This window comes from Micropterus dolomieu, linkage group LG21 (genome assembly GCF_021292245.1).
Source record: "Micropterus dolomieu isolate WLL.071019.BEF.003 ecotype Adirondacks linkage group LG21, ASM2129224v1, whole genome shotgun sequence".
NCBI classification, from domain to species: domain Eukaryota; kingdom Metazoa; phylum Chordata; class Actinopteri; order Centrarchiformes; family Centrarchidae; genus Micropterus; species Micropterus dolomieu.
Genome location: NC_060170.1, coordinates 19,694,533 through 19,719,723, shown reverse-complemented (window position 1 = coordinate 19,719,723; position 25,191 = coordinate 19,694,533). Strand labels below are relative to the sequence as shown.

Sequence of the window (25,191 nt, the reverse complement as noted above, 5' to 3'; positions counted from 1 at the left end):
GGGGGGGGGGGGGGGGGGGGGGGGGGGGGGGGGGGCACTGGAGCAGTGAAAGTGCTCAGCAGCTTGTCTGTGTTCGAGCCTGGCTACTGTCTCTTTACTGCAATGGCAGACATATGAGTGTTTGGCAGAGACGACAGAAGGAGTGTTACAGAGCTACAGAGGCTGGAAGCAACACACCAGGGTTTGGCATATGAAACGAGGTTAGCACAGAGAAAACAGATCGTTTATGAATGAGGGATAAAAAAAATCATATTGTATCCTCCTAGCTGTTGGTAAAGAGTAAGCAGATAAACTGCTAGGAGATAAGAGTAGTCTGCACTAACAATTCAACATTGCACTGCATTAGAAAGCCCAAAATCAAATCTCTCCCTCCGCTGGTGGAGCTGATGATGTGGGTTGAGAGGAAGTGTGGCGGCTAATAAAGCAATTGCCCAGGTCCAATTTCATGGGAAGTTGCTTTTTTGTCTACCAGCAGTAATTTGAGGCAGTGTAGGACAGAATTTTTGACAACATTTGCTCACACTTTTCTGTTCGTTTTACTTTTTACAACTTCCTGTGCATATTGATTTTGATTTTGTCGGTGCTGTATACACTGTCCCCAGCTCCATTACTTTAAAATGTCACCTGCTATCGATTGCACTTTGAATTGCTAAGACTCGTCTGTAACAATCAGCCCAAAAGACACTGTTTATAGCATAGTGTTCTTAGATGTGTTTGCCACATAAAAATTCTCAGTGATTGCAAAATGTCATTTAGACTACAGGATGACTCCTTTGATCCCCACACGGCACCTGTTGATGGTCCAAGTTACTTTGAAATGTGTGTGGTTCCGCATTCCTTGATGTGGCCAAAGTCCATGTGTATGTGTGTGCGCGTATGTAAGTATTAGGTGGTCACGATGGTGGTGGAATGTGGGAATGTGACCAAAGTGTATCCCGTTTTTTTTCAGTGTTATAGTAATGTAGGCTGCATGCCGGGTCACCACGTCCTAACAATGCTGATACACACATTTGTCAATGTGTGTGTTTCCACTTTATCAACCTTGAGCTCATAATCTCTCCATCACATTTTTTTCTTGTCCAAGGCTTTCCATCATCCTTCTATTCAGCATTATTGAATATTTTGCCAAATTAAGAACACTAATTTAAAGCAGGTGTGTTATAAGCACAAACAAATTATCCCACTGGTAGAAACCATCGTTCCCTGACGGGAAAAAACACGAATCCTACCTGCAAAGTTTGCTAAAAAAGATTTAATTTAAAACAACTTACTAGAGAAAACGATGAACAATGTGAACTAATATCAAGCCGTGATGAAAAAACATCCTGCTGTGAGATGTACAAAATCTCACTTATCACTTCTGCAAAATGACAACATCTGCTGGTAGTGAGAGTGATATGAATAAATCAGCACTTATATCATATTGTTTGCTTGAATATGAGTTTATTTTTCCAGATGCAACATTGATTCCCCCTGAGAACCACATAGAACATTAAAGCTACAATTTACCAATATTACATGTTGTATTGTTTTCACTTTATTGCCATCACATTAGTCATGATGATTCTAATGACTGCAAAAAAGGAACACAAATGATGATAGTAAAAACCTTTTAATACCCAAACGTATTTCTTGATGGCTTTACAGACATTAATATTCATTGAATTCTAGCTTTGGGAGTATTGCTTTTCTTCACTGAACTTTATCAATCAGTAGAACTGCCTATGAGCAAGTTTTATTTTATTTTTAATATGGTGCTTTTATGGTAACAGTGTTTTGATTTAGAAGCTAGCAACAGAAGCTCTGTGTTTACGTAGCTGGGTTAGCTTGGCATGCCAGAACATTGCAAGAGACATTTTATAGAGACATTGATGAAGGTGTGTTTGTCTACTTTCTGTTTATTTGGCTTATGTGAGTGTTGCGATTGTGTGGAACATTTGTTTTGCTTCTTATAGCTGTGTGGCACACTACTGTTTGAAAATTTTAACTAAAGGTTGGAGAAAGTTTGAATTCAATTGCTGTGGCTAATGAAACTAAATAGCTTAACTTAGCTTAACTTAACTAATTGAACCGTACTAATTAGCTAACCTAGTTACATGTTAATAGGAAATACTTGTAATACTTATACATGAAACAGTGTGATTTGTGATGTTGTGTAGTATTATAGAAATACTATACAGTATATATCCAATCCCCGCAATGCTGCACAGATCAGCGATTAAAGATAATGGTGGATATTTCCATTCCAATGAAATTAGCCCATGACAGTATTATAAGTGAAAACAATAAATATAAGTCACAGAATAACAATCTCATGACAAAGTAACTTCTGGTTAGTGTTGCTCTGAAAGACTTTATATACATACAGTATATACAGTCTGTAGAGCCTTACTTTAATGCTAGCTAGCTGGCTTAGCATTTGGCTAGCAAATACGATTTCCTCATCTCAAAATTGCTCTACACATGTTGTTTAATCTGACTAGGTCAAGTTATAGTTGCTAGAGGTTTGCTTAGAGCTCTGCACCCAACTATATGTGTGTGCTAGGTACATGCAAACAAGAGAACAAGTGTCATTCTCCTTCTGTCAGAACACTATACATTTAGGCTGGAAATCTTGATATTCAGATAACGTAGCTTGGCCAGTTGTGTTTTAATATTGATTTTAAGAGGTTCTTTCATATCATTTCGACTGACTTTCCACTCTCTCTGCCTTTCTCCGCTCCTCCTCATGCACTTATGTTTGTAAGGAGGAATGGAACTATAAGATAAGATAGTGGTGACTAAGAAATTGCAGCAATGTTGACAGGTCTCTGCACAATTTACAGTAGCCTATAAAGGTCAGAAATATCAAAGTAATATTTTCTAGGAGTAGTGAATGAGGTGGTTAATTAGAGGCAGATGTAAAAAAGAAACTTTCAGCGAAGAGGTAATATATCAAAACTCTGAATGATAATTGCAGGCAGCCTGGCAATGTAGTTGGTGACTCCAAGTGTCTTTATTGTACACCCTCACAATAAGAGAGACCCAGACATTAAACAAGTGCTTTTAAACTAATTACTTAAGAACCGACAGTGGAAATGAAGGGAGATGTGCCCAAATTGGCCTATAAAATGATCTGTGTGCTCCCACAAATAGATGCACTGTTGAATACAATTGAACCAAGAAGATTACCTTCAATACAGGACACTAGATGTTCACAAAGAGAAAATTGGATAATAATCTTCACTCACCTTCCTCACCTGCAGAAAATGGGCATTGGCAATGACGCATTTGGTTGCCATCAAAAAAAGATGGGCCTTTAAGGCATAATGTGTGTGCATATTTTTGCATTTGACTGTGAATGACTGTCACATGATTTTGCTATACAGTTGCAAATAAAGCCAGCCCGCAACTGATTGATTGCCTCATCTTTTGCTGATTACTGAAGAGTTTCCTTTCAAAATAGACCTCTATAAGAACTCATGTTTTATGAACGCAGTCATGAAGAATCGATATTAACGGCCTTAATTGCTTAAGGGTAACATTACAACAGAGGGCAATTCTTGTCTTCCCGAAAGAGTACAGAGGTGTTCACATTACTGAAGGACAAGAGACAACACATGCATATTGTATGCGTGCTTACAATGTGTATGTGTATGCGTGGGCTTCTGTGTCTGGTGAGCTTATTTCACAGTATAATTGTGAAAATTAATACCTTGCCAAACACCTGTTGGAATTTTCTCTTGTATGTTTTTCTTTCTCTTGGGTTAGTATGCATGTGCCTGTATCCGTTTACAGGTGTGTGGTATGTGTGCATTAATAGCTGGCTTTATTTCCTACAGGTGTGTTCAGGTATGAATGTAAAGTGGAAGCCTCACTGTGCTATTGGCCTCTCTCAGTGGCATTTGGCAGCACCGCTAACATTTTATTGATAATACACGCTCACGTTTTTACAAGCACTTAGAACAGCTGCTGTGCTGTAAATTCACCTTTTACAATGGCTTTCATCATCGCTGCTCACCACGCATCAGTATCTTGTTTGGCTGCTATGTGATCCCCATCTCTCCCCGTCTCTCTTTTTCTCTTCCTAAATGCTGTTTGTGCTATCTCTTGCCTTCTCATGTATGTCCTGTCTGTCTCTTGTTCGTGTGTCCTTTGTATCTTTTTTCACTTCCCATCCACCGCCTTTCCAATATTTGTAAGTTTACGACTGTTTGGCACACACATACACTTACAAAATGGGGAAGGGTTACAGGCAGCATATGGGAGCAGAGAGAAGGGTGTACACACATATTCACACACTCTAATCAAGGCATGTATTGACATTGGGATTGTACTGAGAGGAGTACAACAGCAGTTGTTCTGTGTAAAAATAAAGGTTAGTTGGCACATCTTCAGAGAAACAGCAGATTACAAATGACTGTTTTCTGCATGTTATAAAGTAGAGAAAGAACAAAAATAGGGGATACAGAATTTGTGTGTGGGGGAGAGAATTCAGACTCATATTCTAGCTCCACATCTCCCCCCCCAGGCTGTAGCGAGGATAACATGTAATATAATCTACCTCGCTGTGTGTGTGAGTTTCATAAATGCAGACAGACAAGCAGTGTATCTGTAAATTTCTCCGTTTGAAATCACAGCAGTGTTATAATGATACTTAGATTAATTTATATAGCACCAATTCATAACAGAGGTTATCTCATTGCAAATAGAGCAGACCATACTCTTTGTAATATTATTTACAGGGGCCCAAGAATTTCCACCACGAGAAAGCACTTGGCGACAGTGGCATGAAAAACCTCCCATTTATACATGATAACAATTATAAGGATGCATTAGAAAGTCTTTGTACGCCTTCACATGTGCTTTGCAGATTCTGGCTGATTAGACCTTTGCTGACAATGAAGGTGGGCATAGCCATGCTGGGAATTATGTGAGGTCACCAGACAACAGTGTAACATTTGCCATCCCATAAGGTGCAGCAAAGCTCAAAGAAGAGTCAGGCAGATGTCAATCAAAGACGCTGTGTACGACTCAGTCCAGAGAAGAGATATAATCTGGGAAAATAAGTGAAAACGCCTGTGTGGGTTGACCATGGCTGTGCAGGGCTTTTAAAGAGAAATAATACCCTGCTCATAATATATCTTTTTGAGGCCCTGCACACCTACACTGGTGTTTCTTAATTATGGTTGATTAAACTTTAGCTCAAGGTGAAGTTGGGCAGGGCTATGCTGGAAATTACTTGACATCACCAAATTTAAGTTACCAATAAGAATTCTAAACGTTGTCCCACTTAAACAGGTGCAACACGAGGGTTAGGTAGATGTCAATCAAGCACATCCACACAGCCCTGGGAGGAGGTATAATTTGGCAAAATCACTCAAAACGTCTGTTGGGGATCTACCGTAGGTATGTAAGGTCTTTAATTAAACAAAAATTTCTATGAATATGTAAAAGCAATGAAATTGATACTTTCTCCCAGTTGCCTATCGGTCAACTTTGGTATTCTTATCATACTGTAGTCAAGTCGTTGACTACACTCTTCTCATGCGAAGACCTGCTTCTGACAACACTTAGAGAAGTACTTCATCAGAGGAGTCAGTTAAACTGTTGCCTTCTATTCTGTCAACAATTCCTCATACAGGATATGAAATGTTAACTGAATGGCAGAGCGTTAAGAAGAAACCAGTTTGGCTAAGCTTTACTGTAAGTATCGGTCCCAAAAGGGAATTGATCAGAATTGGCAGAGAATTACACATTCAACAGTAACTTCAGGCTTTAGAAAAATGGATTTTCCCATATTTCCCTCTGCAGCATGCCCTCTGCTTCTCTGGTGTGTTTGTGTTTTCTTTCTAAGCACAAATCATGCCGTGCAATTTTCGTGTGTATTACAGTGTGCGTGTGCAGTTGTGTGTGTTTGTGTTTGGATAAAAGACAGCTAAATCATTTCTTTTTTCCCCTGCTTACTCTCTCTCTACAGGGAAACCAGGCTAGTTTGATCTTTGAAGCTAGAAAACAATATTTTATTGAAAACAGAAGGCAGCGCATAGATGAAGAATATATGGTTAGGGACTTAAATAATTCTGGGTCTGGGGGAAAATACTGGACGTTTATGATGTAATTTGAAAGGCATAGAAGCCCGGGTCACTTTCATAAACCCCATTTGAATTAAAGAAAATAGCCATGCTTTTCACAGGTACAGTACATCGTGTGCCGGTGATGAACCGTGGTGTGTTCAGAAAATTAATTTTACATGCATGGGACCTGATAGAAAGTAATTATATATCCAGTAGGCAGATATATATTTGTGTTTTTCACTTCAGGTTATTGTCCTTGAACACTCCAACTGAGTGTTTTTTCATATAGCTTTTCTTCTGGATCACAATGATGTACTTCCTACTGTTTTTACATGTTTTCTGTTAATCTTGTGCATGTGCTTGACCTGCATTTACCTCTTTTCTTCTCAGCAGTTAATTACTTGGAAACCCCAACCCAGTGTCCACGATGTTTGACAATCTAACGGTTTTGTTTGTTTGTGTGTGTGCACATTGCAGCTGGCAACGTGGGACCCAGTTCATGGCTTGAACGGCACGCTGACAGACAGGAAATTGGAAAATAACATGAGAGGTGTAGTGCTACGAGTTGTCACTGTCCTGGTGAGTAGAGCTGCCCACTGGGTTCGTTTCTGTGCGCATGTCTACGTTTTTTGTTATTATCCTGTGGTTTACATTAACAAAGACCTGTTACAGTGTTCCCTGTTTGAAAATTGCCCTGCTGTTCACCCAGAAGACAGACTGCTGCGACTAGTGCTGGCACGTCAGCCCTTTGCTCTATTGTAAATCTGTCCTTTTGTCTAGTTTTCTGCCCATCATTCAACTCGAGATGTAGGGAGGGACACATTGAGAGCTTGTGCGAGGGAATGAAAATGGCAGACAAACAATTATGTGACAAAGCGTCATGAAAGAGAGGAGTCGGCGAAGGTTAAACAAAGTGAGCTTACTAATGGACAAAGCTATCATCATTTCATTAGCTTCCATTTTGACATTTGACAGCTAGATGATAGAGACTGTTGGAGTTTTGATGATAGTGAGACTCCAACACTGTCTGTCTCGCCTGCAGCATCGATTTGAGTACACCCCACGAGTGCTTTAAAGATTCACTGCTGTAAATTCTTCATATCCTGTCTTTGAAGTGAGAAGCAGAGAAGAAAGAGATAATGCTAGACATCTTTGTGGCTATCCCTTTTTTCTTTCTATTATATATTTTTCCCCATCTTTGATTTTCATCATCCTTAAAGAAAACAAAATATTAATTGTGTTTTTGAATAGCACCCTTTTCCCCAATTTTCTGTGTAGGGTGGTACCTATAGATGTAGTGTATGTGCACATTTATCTTCTGTGTTCTCCTGTTCTTTCTACCCTTCATCTTCTGCATTTCTGGCTGTGAATAATGCCTCGTGCGGGCCTAAAGACAAAAATAGATAGAAATAGTGTCAAATGTCCAGGGTGCTGCCCAAATGTACTGTTTTCTTTTTACGTGAGAATGGTTGGAGGGCAGATCCTGATTGTGTGTGTGCGCGTGCATGATGTGATGGTTAACACAGGGACGTTTGGAACAGATTGTTCTGTGTTGCCCTGGGCTTTCTCTGCTCTGATATAACTGATATCTGATATGTTTTCTGTCCGTAAGGTGCAATGGTCTCATATAGTAACATGCAGAGTGGTCCTTGCCCTGTAACACACACACACACACACACACACACACACACACACACAAGCAAGCGAGTATGTGTGTGTAAACGGACACACACACACACACACACACACACACACACGCCACACAAACATTAACCTGTAAGAGGATGTTTTCATTCTATTCTATTAGCCAGACTGTTGAATAGTTATTGATTAGTTAATTGGTGATGAGATCACACCACTATTAGGGCCAATGACTCTAAATCATTGCTATTGACTAGCTGGGACTGTATTGATTATTAAATGGAGGTTAGCAAGGAATGGCTACATGTGTTTATGGCCCTGTACAGGGCTCAGTAGTGAAACCATTCTGGTCATAAATGTGTCCAAAATTGATATTTTGCAACTGGAAATTTAATTTGAAGCCTTCTAAAGGTTACATTAAAATTATGTGTTCTAGGCAGGACCTTGAATTTCCCTAGATGTAAGACTTGAAGGTCTAAAATCAGACGGCCCATAATTTAACACTCACTGACTTGCCTATGTTCTTAATTTAGTTCGATTCATCTCAATAGCTTAGTTTTCATCTTTTGCTGATTTTTTTTTCCCCTGTGCTCCTCAATTTTTCGAGGGTGCACCCACATTTCCCTGGTTCTTCTCCACATTTACATTATAAGTAGCAAGCTGTGAATATAACTACTGCAGCCCAAAAATGCAGCCAAAGGCAGAAGATGTCCCTTTTTAACTTGAGTTCACATTTTTTGGAGATAATGAAAGAGCGATCAGAGTGTTTTCCCCAAATGAACCTAAAGTTTTACTTTGGAGGATGATAAGGCACACAGTAACCACAAAGTGAATTACAGACTTGTTTGTACAACAATTCAAAGTGTTGTGATGAGTGATAATAATTTATAATGATAGATGATAATTGTTATAGACATTCAGTGAGATTAAATAATTCTTTGTCAGCATACTTTCAGTGCCGTTTATAAAGTTTATTTAAGCAGATATTGACAATTTTCCACAATAATAATGTTTTTAGGATAGATTATTCTATTTGCATTAACTTTTAATTGTGTAAAGTTTGGTCCTGGAAAAAAAACTATTCACATTATATTGTTTTTCTTCCAACTCGATTGCAATTAATATTGAACTGCATCGAGTCCTGGTAGAAAGAACCACATGGCACTTAAAAAGACCCTTATTGGACACTGTATATTAGAAAGCAACTCTCGAGAGATGACGAAAGAAAGAGAAATGTAACAAAGTTCCCTGGCTGGAGACATTGAAGTTCATGGTCACTGGGTTAACACTCAGAAATGTTCTGTTTCACGAATGATAGCATACGGGACACAACAGAGATCTGACCTACAGTAGTGTGTTCCAGTTGCTAAAATTTTGCCATTTGGCAGAAGGATAATGAGAAGAATCTTTGGTCCCCCATCTACATAGATCATATCAAGTCACAAAGTTCAGAATTTAGCTGCTGCACTGCTTGTCTACTGTCTGTTTGTGATACATATCCTCCATCTTTATCAAACCGAGACTGAAGGGAAATTCATTTTTATAACAATATGAAATCTGATCTTCTGAAGAGACTGGCAGGGCTTTTCAAAATACATTTTACACCAATCTCACAGACAAAGCCACAGATTGTTTTGAAAATGCTCACTGCTGTAAATCACCACATGACTCTTATCATTCTCAGCGTTCCCTCAGAGGACTCTTCAAATGCCATTACTTAGTCTTTGTGGAAAATTGCTGTTCCTTGCAGTCATGTCTCCAAAAACACCCAAGCAGCACTGAGACCACATGTGGTACTCGCAGTCAAGAGGAGACAGGGGATGAACCTGTGCCAAAGGAATTATAGTTGGAAAAAGGGAATAGGAGGAGGGATGAGGGGAATGAGAGATGGGAGCAATGTCAGAGAGACAAATACGAGATGGAGGAGAAAGATTGCTGGATACAGAGGGATGTGAGATAATATTGCAAAGATGACAAGTGGGAAGTTTTGTAGACTTGATGGATAGATGGAGAGGGAAGACGTATCCTAGACATATGTTTAGGGAAAGCGGGAGACTTTGCAATGTGGAAAGATGCCAAATGGTGTATATCACAGCTGGTGAGTGGCAGGGGAAAGGAAGAGACTGCAAAATAACAACAGAGACTGAGACTGATTAGCGTCACATCTCACAAGGAAATTTTTCGTTACATGGTTTTAGTCTGGAAACCATTGACTGAGTATCGATTGAGCCCTGCAGCTCAAAGCCAGATCAACGAGTGATCTATGGGAAATAATTAGATGATTGCATGACTTGTTGCCTCCCGAAAGTAAAAACTTGAACAACTATTTTATTGGCCTATTTCTTTTACTTCAGATTTATTCAAAAAATGATTGGCCGGAAAGTTTCCCGATTTGACAATGTTTGTCTTACAAGCTTAAAGAAAGAGTCAATGACCAGTGACAGTCCGGCAAGTGGTGTGTTTATCTAGTCGCGTGTAGGAACCGTTCGTGTTGATGTCTAAGTGAAGGAGAGAACTGTCATGTATTGCACAACTTGAAATGACATCTCTGTCAAACAACCTGTGTCCTTGCCAGAGAATACTGGGCTAAGCTAAAACTGTGGGTCGGCTTTGAGTCCCTAGAGAGACATGAAGTGCTTTTATATTCTGTTCTCCTATTCCTATAGTGCACTGTAATCAGATAAAATACCAAATATGCTTTCAGTATATCAAACACTCCCAACCCCACATACACACAACTACACAGAGTTTCACATGCACAGTTTCTTTCCTTGTATTTAATTGCTGCTGCCATTGGTGGTGTGTTAAATGGTTAGCTTGCAAGCTTGTGTAGGTGGGCATGTGTGCATGCATCTACATGCATGTGAACAGTATTGGGATTGTGTGCTTGTGTGTGTTTTTTTACTGTATATCACAGATCCAGCAATAAACATAAACACACAATGAGCTGAAAAATTGGGAAAACAGAGAGAGAAAATGGAAACGGGAGATAATGGAAGAGGGATAAGTTCAACGTGTTTTGAAAGAAGTTTGTTCTCTGTAAAACCCAAATTTCCTTCTTTACAAGAATAGTAAACCACTCTTTGCTGCTCAATTATTCTAATCATTTCGCATTTGTCATTGGTTCGTAAACATTCGACAACCTCCTGGTCTGATTGACAGTTACCTAGCTTATTAGATTTTTCCAAGACTCCTGTTGTCCTGCTATGAAGAAGTGCCTGAATATACTTATACAACCTTAAGCTGGAAAATTATTGTGTGAATATTTTTGCAACCTCATGCGTATGTTGGCAAAATGGTATATTATGAAACCTTGATATCTAAATTCTGTGCTGTGTTCACCAGTACCAATTAAACTATAACTATAGCTATGTAATGCATGATTTATCTTTTCTGTTTTACTAACATTCATGTGTATTTGGAAGAATTAGGCCCTGGGTAAATGGTCAACTGTGTTGTTCCAATTTACATCATGTTTATGTTTGTTTTTAAAGGTTTAAAGTACACACACAGGGAGGCAATCAGTGGTACTGGGGAATAATTCAGTAATTATGTGTGTGTATGTATGTGTATGTATGTGTGTGTTCCTGCCGTGATTGATGGATGCTTGTGGTGAGAGAGGGACTTGGCATGCATGTCCACTCACTGCCTAATAGCTTATTGAACAGTAGCAGCTAGCAAGGATTAGAAACCACCAAGTTAATGCCTAGCATAGCGTGCGTATCTGTGTATGTGTGTGTTTAATGTGCAGCCAGTATCCAGTCAATAACATGCGGGCCTTCATAAATCTGCAAGACATATTGGCCTAAAACATTTCACTCATCAATAGGGATTTATTAAAGAAGAGAGAAAAAGAGGAGTGACGGAGAAGGGTAGGGGGGGGTGAAATACAGCTGAAGAGAAAACCCCTCAATGAACCACTCAATCCAAGTAGAGTAAATAAAAATAAACACAAAAAATACATTCTTTCTCCTTGTGCTGTGTTCACTTAATTGCCTAAAATGTCGGCATTGCTGGTTGTCATTTAACCTCAACAGGAAGCTGCCCTTTAGATGCCATGGTTATATCGATAAACAAGAGGTTTAGCCGTCCCAAGCGCATTTCAAAATGAACCAATAAAAAACAAATCTGCTGAATTGCTTGGTGCGATTATTGATTTTCGGCATTTTAATTCACTTGAAAATGTTAAATAGGTTATGTTTTAAATAAATTATTAAACACGGTTCCCTCTGTGAATAGAAAGGAAGCTGAGTAGGCAACTTTGGGAGCCTAGCCAAAACAAGATTGAGGGATACGTCTTGTTTTTCTCCTGCAACCCCAAATAGACAGTCAGAAAAAGAAAGCACTTAGCTAAGAATTCAAGAACATGGATAGATATTGAGTAAAACATGCATCTACTTTGGTACCTTTTTCAGCATCAAGTTCACAACAACAATGGAAGGCAGACTTAGTTCTGGTCAGCACTTTGTTTTTTACCATATTGGTTAAAAATGTGCTACCAATGGTATTTATACACATTTTACCCACAGGGGTGAGATTTCACCCTGGCTGTGACATTTCACTTGCCAGACGGGTTAGCACCCAACTGCATAGGATGGTAATGCAAATTGAGAGTTGGGGGCGGTAAGGTGTGTTTTAAAGGTAGCAGTGTGTCAGTAAAAGGGAAGAAAACTGTGAGCCATGTAAGGTCTTAAAACATAAAAGCCTTTGATTTTGTTAGTGTTATGGATGATTCAGGCTGTTTTTCAGAAGGTAAACTTTAGAGGCCTAGAAGCCTACCTTTATGTGTGGGGTTTTACTTGTAGGTGTTTAAGTGATGGTTGAAAACTCACTTACAATTAAACTAGTACTGTGAATGTGCTGAAAATTACCTTTTTTGTACTGTATGTGCAATGTAGGCTCTCAGACATTCTCTTAACCTTTAAGACAAGCGTTTCTGGTGGTATAATGGCCACTTCAGTAAGTGAGTGATTTAATGCTTGAAATACTGCTGTATTGATTGGCTGCTTGACTGACTTACAGACATACCCATTGATCTTTGTCTTCCAGGAGGAGCCATTTGTAATGGTGTCAGAGAATGTTCTGGGAAAACCGAAGAAGTACCAGGGCTTTTCCATTGACGTCTTGGATGCTCTGTCCAACTACCTGGGCTTTAAGTATGAGATCTACGTCGCTCCAGACCACAAATACGGCAGCTTGCAGCCTGATGGTCAGTGGAATGGACTGATGGGTGAATTGGTGTTTAAGGTGAGGAGTAAACAATTTACATAGATGCATAAATACACAAACACACACTTATAACACAAGAACAGTAAAATGGAATATTCGAGAATAGTGACATAGGTTGGATAAATGAGAATTCAACCTGCAGAGACAGTATGCAAAGGGATGTTTGTTGCCTGTTTATGCAGACATTCCTATACCAATACACATGGAGTAGAAGCATGGATGCGAGCAGGCATCACTTATGCTAAGTAGGACTATAGCCCCTCTCATGTTGAGTCTGCACAGTCCCATTATAACATTCCCTCTAGAAATCCTGTCACTTCAAAAGCAAATATTTGAATTAGGCTACCATAGGGCTGATTTTAACTTCCTTAAATTGGAGAGATAAATGCAGACACTTGTTCACCAACTATTGCAGCATGTTGGTCTGAAGTGGACTAGAGAGGGGCTGACCTTAAAGATTCAGAGATGTGACATTTTATATTGGTGATAACACAGCAGCTGTATAATAATTTGACTAACTTCAAGTATCTTCAAGTATTTGATGCAAAACTACTGACAGACACTTGAATTGCCTCATAGTGTGTGAAGCTTTAAATTTGAATTTCATAGAGATGTAGAGGCCTTTAGTTTGAGGGCAAAAAATTGGCACAGTTGGATGATGATTCATCAATCCAACTGTGCCATCCACTGCATCAAACTGATCAATTTAACCATAACACAGAAGCTGTAGCATACAGGTTACTTGGTGCTGTGCCACCTTTGTGCAACAAAGTGTACTAATGTCGCTCACTTTTGTGCTGCCATGTTTATTGCCTTTAGTTTCCAACACAGATATTGCCAGCTTATTAAGTAACCATTAACAAAGAGTACTGAAGATTTGAGAATATTTATTTATCATTAACTGTTTGCCGCAGAAGGAAAGAAAGCAGCGGAGAAACAGAACAAAAGAAATAGGATCTTTCAAATGCATGCAGTCTGAGTAGTGATGATGATGCAGATTTTTCATTTTTACTGCACAATCAAATAGTTTGGTCAATCAGTGTCTCCATGAAAAGTTGAAAAACTCCCAACACACACACACACACACACACACACACACACACACACACAGGAGTTTTGCTCATCCTTTATCCTTTTCATTTTATTTTTCTACAGAATGAAAAGCTAAGCAGACACAATGAAGCATTACAAGAAGCATCTGCATGTATTGAATAGTCTCTCAGACCTTCTTTGTTCCTCTGGGGCCTTGGTTCCTTAAAACATTCATTGAGTGTTGTCATGTGGGGGTTTGCCAGCAGTAAGCCTTGAGCGCAACTCAGTTTCTTTCAATAACGGCATTCTTTTGTCCTCAAAATAATTTATGGATTGATAAAAAGAGATGCAACAAGTCCAAGGCAGTAATAACAACAATCGCCCCTTTAGTTAGATACGACATTATCACCATGTGTGAGTTTACTACGCTTATCATTAATTAATTTATGACAGCTACAACAGCCGCCTTAGCAATTAAACAATTCTTTGGAATTGTATATAAAACGTATCTTGCGTCCTGAATTTGTTGTCTTCAGGACTAATGAATAGTGTTCATTAACACCACATGGATCAAATCTAGGAATACCTCATTCGATCTTTTTCTAGTATGAGTGCATAGCAAATATTTTAAACCCAGTTTTATTTGTTTTGTAGTATGACATTTGGACACAGCTAATGTAAGACGTGGTCAGAGTTGTAGCTTTCACCCAAAAGAGGTCAGTGCAGCAAGATTTGCCATAAGCAGTTCAACAGCTCTCACATAAAATATTGTCGTGAAGCGAGATCCCTTAAACAAAATAGAGCACAGGCTACTTAAACTTTATCTATTAAAATTAATTCAACTACAGAAATAACCTACAGTGGCAGAAGTAGATTTTCATTTACAGCAATTTAACCCCCGTCACGCATTTTTATACAACGTATTAGACGAAGCTGGTCTTTAATTCCCATTTCCCACTGTGTATATTTGTGTGTACGAGTGCATGCGCTTTGTGAATGTGTGTGGACGATGCCCTTTGATGTCCTAAGCTTCTTCACATTTTATTCATTCTCCATAGGTCAAGGATGTTTTTTATTGTCAGCAATGTTTTCTGAGAAGTTTTCCATGCCTTGCATTGAACCTTTACCGGGCTCACCTTGACCCTTGTATGCTTGTGTGTGTTCAGCCTTTGCACCCGGTGCAACAGCTCACAAAATTATTCTGAAATGCTCCGAGCACAATGCATATTTATGTGTACACAGACGAGCGCAGGCTGTAAATAAACCGAACATGCAAATCATTTTGTTTTGCCCATCAGTCAGCAACAAGGTTTATCTCTCCAAAAATGCAATTATACCAGATAATTATTACCCAGACTGCTCTCTGGAAGTCTCCATGTTGACTGACCACAGCAGTCAGCATGGCAGTTCATCTCCTTACACACACACACACACACACACACACACACACACACATATCGTTATGTTGTGTCAAACAAAAGGCATCCTGCAGGGTTTCTCCTAATATTCTTCTTATGCAGTGTAAGTGACAATTTCTGCACATTTAAGCATTTTGTTTCCTCACTCGACTGTGAAATTAGCAGATTTGCCTACAGTGCATTCGAATTTCTGTTTGTTTTGTGTGTGTGTGTGTGGATGTGGTGGGTAAGTATGGAAGTGTGTGTTTGTTAGTGTGTAATCAATGTGTGTGTGTGTGTGTGTGTGTGTACACAGTGGCTGTAGGGTTTAGTGTTTGCTTACAAAATCACCTAACTTGTTACTGTCAGTTGTTTCCAACAACAAAGAAATTCTCATTATCGAACAAGTATCGAACAGTCTCTCACACTTGTATAGATTTCAAATACAAAAGTGCACGCTCACAACAGCATCTCAGATCCTTATTATGGTACAAGCAGATGTCTACAGCTGCTAGCCAAGCACTGGGGACTGAAAACATTTTAATTAGCCATCATTGTTCCTGCATTTAAGCTGAGCTCAGCCTATTTTTCTTGGCAGACAGACTCACTGACAGCTTTTTTCAACTTAAGGTCTTTAAATGTAAATAATTAAAGCAGGCATTAGTTGTCTCTTAAACTTCCAAGAATTCCAAGTGATAAGAAAGACTTTACATGCTCGTGGAGGCATACCAACACAAAAGCAGATCAATGAACTAATTAATGAAGGATTCAAAAGTTATCCATCAAAAGATGCTCAGCACATACTGGGCTTACAAGACAGCACTTACATACCGATGTAAGAGTAAAGAGGCAAACAGTGCATCATGCGCATAATGAGACTGTCCCTCCATAAGCTTACTTCTGGGTATACTCTTCTTTTTGACCTTAGTTTTATCTTTAGCTTCAGTCTCTATTTACTACTAAAGCAACACACAATATTGAAGATCCTTTGAAGGTCATTGTCCATTGCTGTTAAGAGACGTTGTTTTTTTATTATTATATTATATTATCTGCATTCAGAGTGCCATCATGGTCATTACCCTGTTCACATTAAATTACCCATCAGTACCTAGATTTAGAAAGCGGGGAACAGCGAAGGTCATGGTTACACAGTCACACTAAAAACTTTCTGAAAGTCTAGTAACGGTTCAAAACAAGGACTCAACTCCTCCACACCATCAACAATCAAAGAAATGGTTCAGCCATGTTTTGGTTGACAGTGTGCAGGAGCTGATTTTTTGTGACGAGCCATTGCTTTATTTCCTATGCATTTGTCTGTATACAGGTGAGCAAAGACCACAAGCAAAACAATACATCTTGTCATCTTGCCTGTTCACCAACAGCCCACATGTTTCCAGTTAATAGTAAAGTTCTTTGTATTTAGTATTTTAATGAATTATTTTAGATGTTGGGATTTAACAGAGGCAGAACTACCTTACCTCTAACTTACCTCTTATCTCTGAGCACACAAGTCCACATTTTTCAGATTTGTTCCTACACCTACACTATTTGACAGTGTTGATACTCCAAACGCCTCTCTTATCCTCCATCTCTTGCAGCGAGCCGATGTGGGACTTTCTGCCCTGACTATCACACCTGAGCGAGAGAGTGTCGTGGACTTCACCACACGCTACATGGATTATTCTGTGGGCGTTCTGCTGCGCAAGGCCGAACGCACTGTGGACATGTTTGCCTGCCTGGCACCCTTCGACCTGTCACTGTGGGCGTGCATTGCGGGTACCGTGCTCCTCGTTGGCATCCTGGTGTATTTGCTCAACTGGCTCAACCCACCCCGGCTACCCATGGGATCTGTGTCCTCGACAACACTGTACAATTCCATGTGGTTTGTGTACGGCTCCTTTGTTCAACAAGGTAAGGAAAAAAAGGGACAAAAGCAGTGGAGAACAAAAGAGGACTGCCTTATGAATGAATTAATACATTTTTTGATGGTTAGATCAGCCTATGAGCAGATAATTAAGGACTGATGGATACACAGACGTTTTTGTATGGTAAATACTGGTGGATTTATGCAACGAACTGTTTCTTGTAGGCAAGGTTCCTTATGCAATTTTATGTACGAAAAAATATGTAGATATGCATGACAACATTGTATTTGGAAAGTGAACTGGAACCGTATGGTTTCACATGACAACCCACAGTCCAAAAATGTACACTTTGCAACATTAAATATGTTTAGAAAGAAACCCAGATAAGGACACATTTTATATACTATATACAAGTCACATTTCAAGTCTCTGAGCTTTAATCCAGGTTGCTTATAACAGTGCATAGCTTTAAGGAATTCTGTAACTGTAACCTGTTTTTCACTTACAGAACACAACCATGTAATGTGCAATGCAATTAATGACAACTAGCTTACTGTAATTCAACACATTCCCTAGACTCTCAAACCCAGTGTAACCTTAACTAAATAAAACTGTAACATTACATGATCAACAATAAACCTGTGACCTGTTTTTCACAGAGCACAACCATGTAGCCTAATGTACAATGCGTCTATTAGTAATGACAGCTTATTAACTACTGTAAGTCAACACCCACCCCAGACTGTCAAACCAGTGTAACTTTATAACAAAATAAAACTGTAACGTTACATGATCAACAATAAACCTGTAACCTGTTTGCAGCAGACGTTAATAATTAACGTGATGGCAGCCAGTTGGACATAAATGATTACTTTAATCGACCACCACAAGTATGGCAAGTAAACAAAAAAAATCTTTTCATAACGAACGACATTCGGAGTTAACCTGACATAGGTCGTGGCTAAAGCAAGAAGCAAGTTAACGTTAGATGACCATTGCTGAGCTAAACATGTTTACTAACCTCAGGTTAGTAGCCGCACGTGGCCACACGCAGCAGAGGGAGGGGACAGCAAGCTCATCGGACATTTCCTAATAATAAACATTGTTCACGAGTCCCGCACCTCGAGTCCGAGTCGAGTCTGAAGTCTTTTGAGGACGAGTCTCAAGTCAAGTCCCCATGTTTGATATTTTCCTAACCTAAAGTAACCAAGTGTTTTAGCAGCACACAACTGTATATTTTTATAGTTTATTATTCCTTACCCCAGCTGGCAACCAGAAGGTGCACAGCAGTGTTGTTGTTTAATATTTTGAAGTACAGATTGACCTTCTGTGTTCAGCACAATAGTCAGATGAGAACTAAAGGGAGGAGCGGTTTTGTTCCACCTGGATTGAGAGGAGGATAATGACTTCAGCCTGGTTATCTACCCAAAGATATACTGGAATCCACTGGGCCATACTCAGGTGTGGAGATCAGACAATTGACACCTAGGGAAGGATTTAAATTTCATCAGTGTAAGAATGGAGCCATGACGGGGAGAGGAAAGGGCAATGGGAACAGGGAAAAATGATCACAGAAATGCATGTTTTCCAAATGGTTCGCGTGTTTCATTGAGTATCCATACGTCTATTGAGTATAGTATGAAAGAGAGAAAAATGTTCCTATTCAAAGCAGTGGCGTGGGGTGCGGTAAATTTTTGGGCAAGCCAAGTGAGAGGGGATGTCCTTTTTGGAGGGCAAAATATCTAATGCGTTGTGCTATTACAGTGCATGGTATAATTTTACACAAAAATTGAATCATACTTTAAAGATGCGCACCTGATATCAATACACACGCTGAAAGTTGCATTTACCGACACGTACGTTCTCTCTCACTCACTCAGTCTCTCTCTCTCACCCCAAATAGCATACATAGCCCACTGCTTATAGTGCAGGTTAAGAATAAAAGAAGCATTCACAAGCTCAATCAGAAGACGATTGAAGACATTTGCATAGTAGCAGTGGTGCATGTATCAAATAGGCCTACATACTTCATCATCATTGAAGACTAACAACCGAATACCCGACCGACAGAGTATAAACTATTATTCAGGTAGCCTGGCCCAGTGCCCTGTGGCAGGTGCTGACTGTGATGCTCATTATCTATGTGTACACAACCGCAGTCAAAACAATAAGGTTACTTCAGCGGACTATTAATTCAGCAGCTAAATCCAGGCAAGCAAAGCAGAACAAACAATATAACCGCATCAAAAATAGCACACATAGTTACAGTTGACATTTCACTCACCCTATTTGAAAAGGAAGGGCATTCTCCTGTCTGTCATGGTGGTGAAGTGGTCAATAACCAAGTTATAGAATTTCCCACTGGCTTTTCGTCATCCGCAACAACAGTCAGTTGAAATTTGGCGCTACTAGCTAGCTACTCTGTACGGATCTAGTTTTCCTCATTGAACGTCCAAAACCACTTTTTCCTCACCAAGCCAGCTCCAGTTTTGGTATTGGTCTTCCGTCAGATTTAATCTTAAATTGCTGCTGTAGTGGTAGTTTAGTAAAACTATTTATTATAACTAAAAACTCCAAATCTCCACCCTCCATAACTGCACTAGCTAAAGCTGCTAACAGCTCCCGTTATTTCATCTGAATGACGTTGATCGCATGCTGTGATTTGATTGGCATGAAGCCAGACAGCAGCTGGCTTCCCTTAGCATCATCATGACTAATCACAGTTAGGCAGTGGCATGACAATGGCCTCATCTGATTGGTTAATCATTTAATTTTTTTTCACAAAGGGGTGCCAACTCTGCCTAGCCTTCTCGCGTAGTTGACTGAAGGCCAGTCTACGGTGGTTCAATATAGTATTTCACCACACATCCAACACGTAGCATTTAGAGGGGCGCTGTTTCACTTATTGTAAGATAGTGAGAAAAAAGGAAGAGATGACAGCAACAGGTTATAAGATTTATCGAAATTATAAACATTGTGCTTTTATTGAAATGATAAATAGAGTCTGATAAAAACAGGGGAAGCCTGGCTTCCCTTGGCTTCTGGGAAAGAACGCCACTGATTCAAAGGCTGATTCTTAATTTAATAACTGTTAATTTCCAGTGAGCACAGAGTGCTCTTGGTATCATGCTCTGGGACTCACAAGAGTTAATTTTTTAAGCTACGTTAATTATTCAAATTTTAGGAGGTTTTTTTGTGTGTGTGTGTGTGTGTGTGTGTGTTGTTTTTTTTTTACGCTGCCTGTGAAACATTTCTAGCCCCGCATAAGCAACTGATGAGCATTCCACAGTTTGGTAAATAATCCTCCATCTTGTGCTGCAGCTAATGGTGGTCATGATGATGATGATACATGCTAATTGCAGTTTGATATTCATAATTGTTTCTCTTTTTAGCTGTAATTAACATTTTAGTCATGGCATCATTAGAGAGAAAAAAGAGAGGGAGAAAGGATCTAATTCTTCAGGAGTGAGTTTGTCCTTTGCGTGTGTATATTTTGGGTATACGATGCACATAATGTTTAAGTGTGTGTTTTTGTGTGGCATCAGGTGCATCTTGTTCATATGAGAGGCTGTAGCTGTATATATATATATTTTTTTAAATTTACCCAAAAATACTAAACAATAACTTTACAACTAGGCCTATAAGAGAGGTCAACAAAATATAACTATACTCAAAACAGCATACAGCAAAACAGGATATGAACTGAACAAACTGACCTAACTGAATGAGACATAAGGGAACATATATAGTGGCTTCGCCAAACCAATTTACACACAAGGGGAAAACAAAATGGGCGACAATTATCACTACTAGCCAGATGTTTCACAGACATTGGTCTGTAAAACAACTGGCTAATTTGTGGGGTTTAGCCACTAGCTATAATTCTGGAGGTGATGTTAGCAAACTTACTAGATAACACACATGGACGTTACTACAAGTGCTCTTGCAGCAGTTGCTGTCTAGCTGTTTTGGCTAGCTTGCCACCCAGCCTCTTGCTTGGACTCTCTTTTTCTCTTCTTAGCTACTGTCTCTTCGCTTCTGTTACGTCAATAGTGGCTGCTGAGCCTGGTTATGCTGCCCACTCGCCTGGTTCCAGCATGACACCGGCACTGATCCCAACAATCTTTTATTTTATGGCAGAAAAGTGACATAATTTTGTTTGGTCACTCGCAGCTAGCTATAAATCTCGAGTTGACATTAGCAAACATAGGCATTAGAAAACACACTTGGACATTGGTAACGTTACTTTAAGTGCTTTTGCGTCAGTTGTGTCTAGCTTTGTTGGCTAGGTTGCCCTTCAAGTATCAAGCAACATTATGCTATTGACGGTGGCGAACGCTGCTGCTGGGCGTTGCTGAGAGCTTTGCGAAATAAAGGGCTGCGAGACAAGTATTCATAACAAATGCATTTGTACAGCTGTCTTTATTTACAACAGTAGGGAATTACACTCTTAAATAGTGGTGTTCTAAATCGCACAAAAAAGCAAATCTCACATAATGTTGCTTTAACGGAGTAGTGAAGCCATGCATGGTAAATAATACACCCCCCAAATTCAGAGTGTGACATCAACGAAATGATTAGCTGATTCCGTGTCTGCTTCATTTTTCAGCCCTGCAGGTTGCTGCTTGATCTTGACTGACAAAATTTCCAAATACTACAAGAAAGGTTCATAATGCCAGTAGCAAAAACATTTAAACACATATATACACCAAACATTCATACAGCAGTTCTCTCACTTCCCCAGCACCTCTATAATGTCCCAGATCTTTGTGCTTCACCCTGAATATTATCCTTAGGGAAAATGGATTCAGATGCAAAGGCATACACGCTGGAATTTTACTTTTGGCTGTGTCACTTTGACTGAGAGGGTCAGGAGAAAGAGGGAGGTGCAGAGGGATTGTACTGATTTCTCTTAATCCTTCTCTTTTCTTTTCTTTCTCTAACTCGCATTGGCTTCTTTTTACTATCCCCTTTCTTGTACTTGCATTTTTCCTTGTTTTGTCCTTTCGTCCCCTCTCTTTAGCCCTCCTCCATTCAACCCTCCTTCCTACTTTTTCAATTCACTTGTCCCATTCTTACCAGCCAATTGACTGTGTTTGCAACTTCACCCATAGGTCTCTCAGTCTAGTGTGTGTGTGTGGGTGCCCGCACCAGAGGGAAAGACGTATAAAGGAATGGAGAGAGGCAATGGAAAAGCGGGGAAAAAAGGCTGTACTCCATAAACTATTTTTAATTGGTCTCAAGGAGAGTGAGAGAAACTAAAGAGGGAGAGAGAAAGGGTAAGAGGTAAAGACACACACAAAATCTGCTGGTTGGTTCTGTATTATGGTGACCACTACATCAGAGGCCTAGTAGAAATCTTGGGATTTGGTGAGGGGAGCCGGCACCTTGGGAGCTTCCGGTCTGAGACGTGAATCCAATGCGGAATTCCCATAAACCTGCATTCTATTGACTGCCAACAGGGGGTGACTCTTCTGGTTGCAAAAAGAAGTCTGGCTCCATTAGAAATAATGGCAAATTCTCAGCTGATTTATTACCTCAGTTAACACTTTCCTAATGAGTTTATGATCTCAGTCAATAGTTTCATGTCTTCTTCAACACAACATGATGATCATTTAGTAAATTATGGTCCCATTTAGAGGAAAATAGACCATAAAGCAGAGTAGGCCTATGTTTCAGGGCGGGATTATCTGTGATTGACAAGTCGTTACCATGGCGACCTGTCAATCAGGCTAGAGTGACTCGTACCCACGGCACTGTGTAAATCTAACCAGTGCCGTTGAAAAAGCTTATTAGGAGTTGGCTGTTCACTTTCTCTGGTGAGTACATTTAGTTTTAAGCCTGTTGTTCACTAGGCAAAATTATCAGCCCTGTTAAAATGACAGTTAACGTGAATTATAGATGCACCTAGCTAAGCAAGCTAGCTAGCTCCGCACACCGTAATTAGCTCCACTGTCTCGTCCAAATATGGTTACGCCCGGGCACTTCCTGGTTGCAAAAAATCAACATGGCGACGCCCTATCGGCCAAACTCAAGGCTTCTAAATGGCAGTCCACAGGCCAACAGGTAACGTCACGATGGCTACGTCTACTTCTTTTAAACTGCCTATGCTTGGGCCCAATATGCCTGACTGAATATGCTGTATTTCTGTTTCCCTCACTGTTTTCCATAATAAAAGTATGACAAAGTTCCCACTATATAAGAGCCCACTAAATGTCCTTGCCATAACTGCAACGAGCTCCACGCCTGTTCAACAGTAATATAGTATATATATTATATAAAGTATATCTAGTGTGTGTGTGTGTGTGTGTGTGTGTGTGTATATATATATATATATATATGAGTAACTTTGACAGGAGGAAATATTAAACGGTTGTTCACAGGAATAGCTTTAAGATGTGAAGCTAGAGTATAGAAAAAAGATATTCACATTCATACATAATAAACTCAGTTTAGTAGTCAACATTAAATAAAAATGCTGTAATTATTTACCTCCAATCTTTGAAAAAGAGGCAGAAAAGGAGATTGAACATAAATTTATACAATGCTAACTTTACAGGCAACCATCAGGGAAAGGGTATAAAAGGTGGATATACAGCACACTCAATCAGAACAAGGTCAGACACCACATAATACCACAGTGGGGGGAAAAAAGTTGCACATACTTTAAAGAGCAATAAACCATACTGAAGGAGAGAACTGTACAGCCAAGTAATCTTTGGTTAAATGATAAATTACACAGAAATATATGGGAAAAACTATAGAAAATAAAATTTTGCATATACAGACAGGACATAAGTAGACGCTGTTCTTGATATGTTGAAGAACCAGGTTGATTCTGGTTTTGGTTGCACTCCAACTGTCTTCTTTTGAAAGCAAATTTGATTTGGGTATTTCTGCAGTGAACAGACGTGTGAAAAGCAGAACTATGGGGAGAATAATTTGCAGGTGATAACGTAAAAGTTAAATAAGAGCTGGAGACAGAATGAAGTACGTAAGTAGGGAGTGTAGAGAGGACGATGTGGGAGAGACAATGTGATTTAAAGATGTGAAATGTTTCCTAAGGAGATTAATTTTCAACTTCAGTTGGGTTACAGTTTGGCCCGGGCTGAGGTGGGAAGGTCATTCGAATATTTTCAGAGCCAGGAGGGAGGAGAGTCTAGGGTGGGATGAGTGATTACCAGACCATATTATTAGGAGAGCCAAGTAGTGTGTATAACCTGGACAGCCTGTGGCCTTTGGGGATGTGCACTCATTTGCAGTATTGTACAACAGGTTTTCGGATCTGAAATGAACCACCACAGGCAGTAGGTGGGGGGAGAGCAAGATGAGGGTGACATGCAAGAATTCAAGAAGATGGAAAACAAGACAGCCCACAGCAGTTTATATGAGTTGTGGGGAGCATGGTCGGAAGAAAGTTGCAGTACCTCAGAAAGAAGTTTGAACAAGCTGAGCAGAAGTGTTGATACAGTGGGGGAAATAAGTATTTGACCCCTTGCTGATTTTGCAGGTTTGCCCACTTACAAAGAATGCAACGATCTATAATTTTAATCATATGTACATTCTAACAGTGAAAGACAGAATCCCATAGAAAATTCCAGAAAATCACATCATATGAATTTATTAAAATTGATAACCATCTGATGAGGAAAAACAAGTATTTGACCCCCTGGACAAACAGCATGTTAATATTTTGTAGAAAAGCCATTATTGGCCAGCACAGATGTCAAACGGTTTTTATAGTTGGTGACAAGGTTTGTGCACATTTCGGCAGGGATGTTGGCCCACTCCTCCCTGCAGACAGCCTCCAAATCATTCAGGTTCCGAGGTTGTCGCCTGGCAACTCGAATTTTAAGCTCCCTCCAAAGATTTTCAATTGGATTCAGGTCTGGAGACTGGCTAGGCCACTCCAGAACCTTGATGTGCTTCTTCTTCAGCCACTCTTTTGTTGCTTTGGCGGTGTGCTTAGTT

General features: G+C 39.7%; 1 protein-coding gene across 1 annotated transcript in view; it reads left to right on the top strand.

The window, feature by feature from the left end:
- grid2 (glutamate receptor, ionotropic, delta 2) overlaps positions 1-25,191 on the top strand; it is a 460,903-nt gene that overhangs the window by 327,014 nt on the left and 108,698 nt on the right. The window contains exons 9-11 of the mRNA XM_046034186.1: positions 6,534-6,635; positions 12,747-12,944; positions 16,954-17,266. Of these exons, the coding sequence (XP_045890142.1) occupies positions 6,534-6,635; positions 12,747-12,944; positions 16,954-17,266 (613 nt within the window). The remainder of the gene's footprint in view (positions 1-6,533; positions 6,636-12,746; positions 12,945-16,953; positions 17,267-25,191) is intronic.